Source organism: Sander vitreus, chromosome 15 (assembly GCF_031162955.1).
Source record: "Sander vitreus isolate 19-12246 chromosome 15, sanVit1, whole genome shotgun sequence".
NCBI lineage: Eukaryota > Metazoa > Chordata > Actinopteri > Perciformes > Percidae > Sander > Sander vitreus.
Window position 1 is genome coordinate 11005404 of NC_135869.1, and position 9701 is coordinate 11015104.

At 41.1% G+C, this 9701-nt stretch overlaps 1 protein-coding gene across 2 annotated transcripts; it reads left to right on the top strand.

The window, feature by feature from the left end:
- Positions 1-151: 151 nt before the first annotated feature.
- On the top strand, positions 152-9040 carry fam117aa (family with sequence similarity 117 member Aa). Of its 2 annotated transcripts, none has more exons than XM_078270086.1 (8): positions 152-692; positions 1966-2111; positions 4462-4557; positions 4740-4853; positions 5684-5800; positions 6172-6403; positions 6531-6705; positions 7702-9040. In XM_078270086.1, the coding sequence occupies exons 1-8, from the start codon at positions 569-571 to the stop codon at positions 7913-7915; spliced, it is 1218 nt and encodes a 405-aa protein (XP_078126212.1). In that variant the 5' UTR covers positions 152-568; the 3' UTR covers positions 7916-9040. The 2 variants fall into 2 exon arrangements, with proteins under 2 accessions (XP_078126212.1, XP_078126213.1); XM_078270087.1 differs by lacking the exon at positions 152-692 and adding an exon at positions 2334-3895 and having other exon boundaries at positions 2025-2111.
- The last annotated feature ends 661 nt before the right edge of the window (positions 9041-9701 follow it).

The window sequence follows — 9701 nt, forward strand, 5'->3', positions numbered from 1 at the left end:
GTGTGTGTGTGTGTGTGTGTGTGTGTGTGTGTGTGTGTGTGTGTGGGTGGGGGGGGGGGTCCTTTAGGAGACAGATGGATGTGATGACCAATAAGTGTTCAGTAGTATTCTGCAGCAACCAACCAGATCGTCCTGCCTTGGAATCATATACTGCACAAGAGTTGCTCAGGTTGAGCAGAGCTGTTGGCTGTTGTGTTGTCACTTTGCATACATGGTAAGCGAACAGCAGTGTGTGAGAGCAGCGCGTGGTCTCTGCTGGTGTTCTCTTCAGACAGCAACGTGAAGGGTAATATGCGCGATTTATTACGATGCGTTAAACTGCAAAGCTGCACTCCGCTCGTCTCTGCTGTAGCTCCTTCGACCCGAAAGTAAGCAACAAAAATCATGGTCATCATCATCACAAAAGAAAGATCAAGCTGGGTGCCCGATCACAGTTTTGAATCATAACTGTGGATGAACTGAATGTGGGCAGACAGAAAGCTAGCGCCGCGCAGAGTTGCAGTGAACGACGGGACGAAGAAAAGCAAAGCCGTGTGAGTGTTTTCATAAGCGGAACTCGGAGTGGGGGATGTCGGGCAGAAGTGGAGGAGCGCCTCGGGGGTGCAGCAACCCCAGCCTGCAGCCCCTCAGAGCCACAGTCCCATACCAGCTCCAGAGGGGTTCCACTCTCCTCTGCAGGGAGGTCAAGACGGGTAAATACACACTCAGGAGGAGGAGAGGGGGGGGTTACATCTGCGTTCACTTCCATGTGGTCCACTGTTAAAAAAGTTTATTATCAATATCTAAATTATGTTACTTATGGCCAAGGGTTTAATTTACTAACTTTATTTCCTTCTCTATCACTTATCATTGTAGGCCTATCACAAAGGAAAGTAGAGCTGAGATGATCAGTCGATCAATCAATTGACAGAAAATTAATCAGCAACTTTTTTGATAGTCCATTAATCGCTTGAGTCATTTCGTCAAACATGTGCTTCTCCAGTGTGAAGATCTGCAGCTTTTCTTTGTCTTATATCATTGTAAATTCAATATTTGTTTAGAGTTTGGACAAAAACTGGGGCTCTGAAAAACTGTGATGGACATTTTATAGACAAAATCGGTTAATCGAGAAATTAATCAGCAGATTAATCAATAATGCAAATATTGTTAGTTGGTTGCAGCCCTAAAGGAAAGCATATAATATCAGTCACAGGCACTCGCCAAATGAAATGAAAAAAGTGTTGATGAAGCCATTTTTTTCATGAATAAGTTCTTAATTCATTATTCAGAAATACTTATTTAATTAAAAGGGAACTATTAACCAACTCGTACTTCTCACTTGATTTGTGGTCTAAAAAGTAAAATGCCAACATGCTATGAGAAAGTTAAGTCAACAATGAAGGCTGCTAACCCTGAAACAGAACACTGTTCTCATAATGTTATTAGGACACTCAGTCGCCCTTTTGCACTCTGACCTGTGGGATCTCTGCTGCATGCTTCACGCTAACACAGTAGCTTTACAAAGCCTCTTTGTTGTCCTTCAACTGTATCCATGCAAGTGGCATCTGCATGTAGTGGTGTTTATTTATACATCCTGTCTGCCCTGCAACATGACAACATACCGTGTGTGTTTTTTGGTGGTAGATATACTTGTATAGCATGTGTCGACTGTTGCCAGTGTTGTATAGTTGGATGGCTTTGCAGGTCAAAGGCATGGTCCACACCTGCCAGAGATTACAAAGAGCCACACACACACACACACACACACACACACACACACACACACACACACACACACACAGACACACAACTCTGCATACTGCATGCTTTTTATACACCTGCAGTGTTACTACAAGCTAAACGCGATCACACAGGCATGAGTTTTTATTACGTCTGCAAGACAGACATTGTTCAGACAAGTATTGAGGCTTATACAACACCAACATGCTCACTGACTTTAATGTGTTTTATTTCTGTTCTTTAAAGCTGACAGGACCACAGCTCGCCCACCGAAACCCACCATCCGCCGAACTCTTTCTTTGGACGCCATCGTCAGACCCTATCTGCAGGGACAGTGGCCCAAAGAGGCAGAGAGCACGGCTGTTACCTGTGTCAATGACAAAGCCACACAGGTGATTCATATATATTAATATATCATGACACTGTCAAGTTATTGTTGATACCTTGGTGTAATTACTGTAATAACCAGGTCTAGATGAGTGGCAGGCTGTTATACCAGTGCTGATACTGGTATAAGAACACTTTCCCCATAAAACCTGTTGCTTCATGTTGCAGAAAAAAGCAGACAGGAGACCAAATGTTCTCTCTCTGTCTTACTTTTCTTGTATGTTAAGGATTTCTATAGAGGCAAGATATCTGATGTTGGCTCTGCAGGTGTCTGGTGGTTCCAGTTTGATGCAGAGGATGGAAGGCAGCCAACTGGAAATAGTCGTTTTTGTTCTTGTTTAAATTCTGCTGTTCTTCCCTCGCTCCCCCCCGCAAATGTATCTGCTCCTAACTAGTGCACAAAGCCCCGACTAACATCACCAAGCTCCGCAGCTTCGTCTTCGTCTCCTGACACAATTTAAACTCGAACGAACCCCCTTTGCTTCCATTGTGAGGAACAGACCCCTTCTGACCTCATTATACAGACACCCCATCCCCCAGCACTCTCCTCAACCACATACACACATGCACACCAACACCACCCCATCCAGCACCTCCTTCTGCCATAGTTCTTCTGCATTACTTTTCATTCTTCATTAGGCATGCGATTACAAGACACCACTATTTATCAAACATTATCAAACACACATCTTCCATTAACATTTATACAAACTCAAAAGAAAAAATCTATATACTTTCAAATAACAAACGTATGTGTAAGATTTATAATAAACTGTACACGGAATAACCATTATAAATGTAGTTAACCCTTTTAAACTATGCTGTAATTCGACAGCTTTGTGCTACAGATGTGCATATGTATGTGTGCGGGCAACCTTTCATACAACACCACTGTTTAATGCTAAAATTAATCAATAAGTTTGTAGATTGAAAGAAAAGAATTGCCAAGAATTTGAATAACCCAAGTACAAAAATGCTAAATATTATCTGCCTGCAGCCTTCCAAATGTGTGCTTTTTTCTAATTTATAAAATTTTAAGTTGAATATCATTTGGTTTTGGACTGTTGATTAGCTAAACAAGCAATATGATTTGACATTTTGCGGACTGATTAATTGTTAGTCAAAATAATCCTGTTCCTATTATTGTGGCCATATTGCTAACAGGAATTAAGTATACATGAATGAGTTGTCCAAGCTAGAAACCAAATGTTCTGCTACCTTGATTCTTTTTATAGGTTTGTGTCCCATGATCCCCATGTTCATGTTTTGGGCAGGGTGGGGTTGTTGGTGTTGGATGATTGGGGGGGTTGGCAGCTGTAACTCTACACCGATGTCACTGTATGACGACTCATGCCGCGTTCTAACTTATTTAGCCAGGCGATGCACTACGTCCACTGAACAGGACAAGATGGTGTTTGTGTTTTCCTGCAGCCAGTGATGGCACCAGTATTTCTCTGAGCTTTGAGGCTGACACCTAAATAACAGGTTGTATTTTGGGGACAGAAAACCATGACGGAGCCCTACTGCAGAGCCCTACAGTGAGAGCTGAATGTGTAATGTCAGCTGTCTTATGAATGGCATGGACACCAGAGACTGGATCATTGTCTGCAGCTGTGTGAAGCAGTTGACTGGAGGCACCAGAACTGTGAGTATCTGATCCTGTGGCTCAACTCAGCCTGGGTTTCACCTGGTGATGATGAACTGCCAGTCGTCTGCTCCCAACCAACAGCCGGGAGCGGTCAACCAGACTCCCTCTGGTAGAAAATCACGAGTCAATGTGAAGAAATCGGTACGGTCATATGAGTGAAAGTGATACGTTAAGGAGTTGTGATTGACAAAATAAGAAGTGTACAAAAGTCAGTTGTTTTCTGTTTGCCTTTGTTGTTTTTCCTCTACAGTACGTGACTTTGTGAATAATAAGGTTACTGTATGTGTCATAGTGTGTGTGTGTGTGTGTGTGTGTGTGTGTGTGTGTGTGTAAGTGCACTGAGGTGTTGAATGCTGATACTTGCACTGTATTTATAGTCTTTACAATGATTGTGGTTTGGATGTTTTCAAATGTGTGTGGAAGCGGGGCTGTTTTGCAGCTCAGGGTGGTTTTCTCTTCGCCTTCCTCTGTACAGCTGTTGTGGGGCAGGTGCGCAAGACAGCTGTGGGGCTACACTTCTGGGTTGTACTCTCAAGTCGTACTGTTGATTGGAGTTCACTGGGTTTAACAGAAAGTATAAGAGGCTTCCAAAAGGTTGGCCAGAATTGCTGCCAAAAAAAGGCCATTTTTGACCAAAGCCTCCAAAAGTTTGTGAGAAAAACACTGGACTCTTTATTCACCACACTGTAATAATATTTTTTTCAAAGACTCCAACTTCCTGGGCAGAGGAGACCCGAGGGAGGAAAAGTGCCGGCAAACACAAGCGCTCAGCATCGTGGGGCAGTGCAGAGCACCTGAGGGAGGCAAGTACTTGTTTATCACTACAGCAGTTCATTAATCAGGTCTTCTCACCCTCTTTATTCTGCATCCTCCCACCGATGGCATGAAGCATTAACAGCCCTTTAGGGGAAAGTGAGTAACCTCTCCCTTTTCAGAATGAAAAGTAGTGACTCCTGAATAATTTTTCTTTCTACTCTGCCCTCAGGTGGCCAAGCTGAGGAACCAGTTGCAGAAGCGCTCCCGCCATGTCCCTCCCTCAGCAGGATATGAGCTCCCCCACAACCCCCTGCCAGCAGGTCATGCAGCAGGCATCACTCAGGTAGCCCATTGCTCTTTTTTCTTTTGATGACACAAAGAACAAAGTTTTCATGACGACTACTGATGCCAAAACGGTCTACAAACAGGCAGACTGGGAAGCGCTTAGTAACAGGGATATAAAAAACTGCAGTGCTTTTCTTAGGAACTGCTGTCATCACGTCTCTGTGTTGCCATGCTGTCACAGAAAGACATTCTGAAACCAGCATATCATGCTGTCACAGGGGCAAAATGCTCAGTCAGACATGGGCAGGTCTATATTATATATATTTAAATGATTTATAATCCATTAAGGTAATGAACAGCATTAAAATAAAGCACTAATAGTCAATGCGGCTGATCTGGCTTGTACTAGCTCCTATTTGTATCCAAATATGCACAAACCTGACACACACACAGTCGGTATACAAACACATTTTGTAAAAATGATGAAATGGAAAAAAATGTTTCTCTGTATTTCAGTATTAACTAAAGCCAGGCACACAGCTGTTGTGTTCACTGTTGTTGGTTGACATGTACACCAACACGGAACAGGAGGAGTTCAGTGAACATCCCAATGTATTTTAGAGATGGTTTAACACTGAATATTGAGGGTAGAAAATTAGTTTTCTTTTTGCTTTTGGAGGCATTTTATGACTGGTCACTGATCTGATACTGGGGGAGAGACATTTCCGTTTTTGATATTTTAAAAAAAACAAGTGGTTATGCACTTGTAGTGTAAAATTTAAACACAGCCAGTATAGAACCAGAACCACAACACAATTTTACACAAGTGAAGAAATACCATTGCTTTTAAAGCACACCATTAAGCATGTATTTGACTTTTTTCTCCAGACACTGCCCCTGATACCCCTGAACAGACTCGCTCCACGACTGCGACGTAGTGTTGAAGGCCTCAACTTGGAGCTGGAAGAGGTGTTTGTTTCTGAGAAACCTGAGGATCTGCATGAGGTTAGGCCACTGAGCTATGCTTACAACCACTGAGGGTTAGGGTAAAGATTAGTAAACTATTGAAAGTAAATAATTACTTTTGTATCTAACTTTTGATACTGAGACTGTTTTATAATACCCAGGGGGCCTACATTTTGACCTAATGTCTAAGCAGCTGCATAGCACAGGTTAGCAGTCCTAAGAGGATGAGCTTATTGGCATGAAACACCTTAATTATAATCGTGAAAAAAAAAGAATTAAAAAGTCATCTTTATCTACATACTTTCTAGCCTTTTATTTTAGTAAACCCTGGCTTCCAGAAAGGAAAGCCTATCACACTCTGCCCTGTATTGTTTCTGACCCCTTCACTTGTTTTCTCTTGAATATTCCAGATTCTGGATATCCCAGATGGCCACAGGGCCCCTGTCCCTGTCCAGAGATGCAGCAGTGGCTCTCAGAGTGAGCCCTCCCCTGGCCCCCTGGATCTGGATCCTTCCCTCCTCTCGCCTTCTCAGTCCCCCTGTCCTTTAGATCCATCGCTTGTGTCTCCTTCAAATTCCCCTTCTCCATTGAACCCATCTTTTCTGTCTCCGTCACTGTCTCCCTGTCCCATGGGAGAGCCAGGTTAGACATCGCTACTTTTATTTGATGTACTTTTTAAACTGTATGATGAGGTTTAAAAAAAAGCTATGTATAATTTTCGTATTATTAATAAGAGTTTGGGTATTTCTGTCCTGTTTCTGTCATGCAGAGCCAGTGGACTGTGAGACGCTGTGTCCCGCTCCGTCCACATCACTCCCTTCATTTGCACTGGATCCTCCTCTGTTGCAGCCCTGCTCCTCCGCTCCTCGGCCAAACAAAACTCACGGCTTCCAGCGCGAGCCGCCAGAAGGCTGCGAGCGAGTACGAGTGTGTGAGGAGGCGTTGTAAGTGAAAACCTTTTCAAACCAGAGCATTATGCATAGATCACATGATCATGTATTTCCTAGTCACTGCGGCCGGTAAGCCAATAGGGGCCAAACATTTACTTTGGGAACCCACCAAAACCCCCTTAAGTACCAAGAAAGCAAAAGAGCATATCATTAAAGCTCTAAATCAAGATCAGATCAAACCAAAACAAATTTGAGACCTATATCTACACCAGTATTTTTAGCATAGGTTGGCAGAAGATCACTGTTAATGTGTGGATATATAGTTTACGTGATGCAAATTTCTATAACTCTTTAATTTCAGTTTTCCAGTATGGGCACATATTTCGATTGAAATTAGAGCTAAACGAAAAGTTGATTATTTGCTTGACAATAAATTCATTGACTATTTTTATGATATTTAAATATTTTGATCAAGTAAATATGTCAAACATCACTAGTTCCAGCTTCTCAAATGTGGGAATTTCCCTGTTTTTATATATTTCTAAATTGAATCTATTTGGGTTTTGAACTGTTGCACAAAACAAGACATTTGAAGACACTATTGTTTATTTTATAGACTAATCAATTAATTGATTCATAATTATTGTAGCCCTTTATCAGTTAAAACTTACAAAAATGTTTATCCTTTTAATTCACGCACTTCTATCATTTGTTTCTCAGACCATCTGACAAGAAATAACAGCTTCATTTATTATCATGGTGCAAATTTGCCTTATCTTGGTAGAAGAATGCCAAAGTGAGCAAACGCTTTCTCCGGTCACAGTATCGACGAAAACTCACAAAAGAAAAGGTTATCCTTTTAATGCACTTACTTGGGCTGCGTCCTTGGCTTATGGGACCTTGTGAATGACATGTTTGACTATATTCTTACATTTCATGGACTAAATAATTCTTAATTTATTAAACTATACATGCAGAGCTGTGGTTTGAGAGCCCTTAATTATCAAGTATCCTGGGTTACATGCCAACGCTCCATCTCTTTACCTCCAGGGCTGCCTGTCAGGATGAGCCTCTCCTTCAGCCATCCTGCCCTGACCCCAACAAGGTCAACTTTACCCCCCATGGAGGCTCCGCTTTCTGCCCTGTCAGTCTTCTAAAGCCCCTCCTGCCCTCCATGGACCTCCTCTTCCGTGGGCTGTCAGTCTCTCCGGTCACCGGCTGCCCAGGTCAGGCCTCTCCTACAAGGCACCTGGGCATGCAGTAGGTGGATATCTGAGCAGAGCATCATCTCAGGGCTAAACCACAATGCACTGCCAGAACCTGCAGAAACTGGATATGTTTTACAGATACACCTGGCTCATCACTGCTGTAACGTACCATGATCACTGTGATCAAAACAAGAGACTGTGATTTATACTTCAGATTAACTTTAACTAAAATCTGTCTGTTTTACTGATTATTTCCACCTGCAGGATGCTTTGTTTAAGCGGATATTTACGTCATCCGTACTTAGTATTCCCCATGTGAGCTGTGGATTAACTACAGGACTGGAAATTTTTTGATAAAACTTAATATTGTTTTAGTTGTGCATCAGCAGTTCAGACAAAGACTGCAGTCTGCTGGGGATGTTTTCATTTTGAATTTAAAATAAGTGAATTCAGAGTAAAAAAAAACCCAAGCACTTACAACACACAAGTATTACTTTCTTACTATCCTTTACTGTGTATTAAAGAATTGTTAAGTTTAGATGCTTTCAGCTTAATTTGAGAAACAAACTTGATGGGTTTGTTCCTGAAATTTCAGTTTGTTTGAAGAGACATATTTTTGGCCCATAGTTTAATGGTGGCCTGCTTTTCTACAGATGTATTTCTAAGAAGATATATATTTTTGTATCTTTTTAAGGAGTTATGAGGCTGGTGATACTATTGTTGTATTCACTGAAAGAAGCTGACTTCTGTTTATACTTTGTTTTATAAGCAGGAATGGATGTTTTATTAGCTTTACTTGCCTATGGGGGGGGCATTGTTCTAACCAAACGTTTGCAATTTTGTCAACTTTTTAAGAATTTGAGTGTGTCAAGCTGAGTTTAAAAAGACATTTTTTAATCGGAGCCTCTTTGGACCACGTGGTTCTGGTCAGAAATGGATGTTAAAGAGGTTGATTCTATCTGCTGGAGTTAATGTTCAAATGGATGAAACACATGTCAGCATGATCCTATGCAACACTCATATAAAAAATATACCTATAGTTGAAAAAATAGGTATTTTTTTATTAGACCTGATTATGCACCCTTTTCATACTTTTATTGTTTTGTGTGCTGTTATTGGCATTGTGAAGAAAGTAAAATAACCAGACGTTCTGGCCGTTTAAATACCTTCTGTACTCCTTATCATTCCTCTGGTGTTGTTGTTACTTGCCTTTGACACGTGGATTTGCGGTTTTTTAATCAAAGCACCGCCTTTTTTCACCAAACTCTGCTTTGTGATTGGTCAAGAAAGGATCTGCCTTACATGGACCAATAAGTGTAATCCACATCCTAGGACGACAAAAAGGCACGCAACGTTTTCGAGGAAGGACCTCATTTTTGTAATAGCTGCCTTTGCAACTGCCACACGACATAACACAGCCAATGAAATTATAACAACAATTCATATTTCTGCAGTGGTGCAAAGTAACTAAGTACATTTACTCAAGTACCGTACTTAAGTACAATTTTGTTGTACAAGTGTCTACGTTATATTTCTACTCCACTACAATGTGGAGCAAATATTGTACTTGACTTGTTACTCCACTGCATTTATTCGACAACTTTAGTTACTTTGCAGATTTAGATTATTAATACAAAATATAAATCAACTATAATAAATGATTATGTATTATTATATGCTAAGCTACCAGCAGTATATACAGCAATTAAAATGAAATGCAACTGCAACATAAGTGATGTACACATTCCAATAATATAATATATATCATTGTGAAATGGGCCATTCTGCATAGTGAGTACTTTTACTTCTGGTACTTTTTTTTATTTTAATCGTTACACTAAA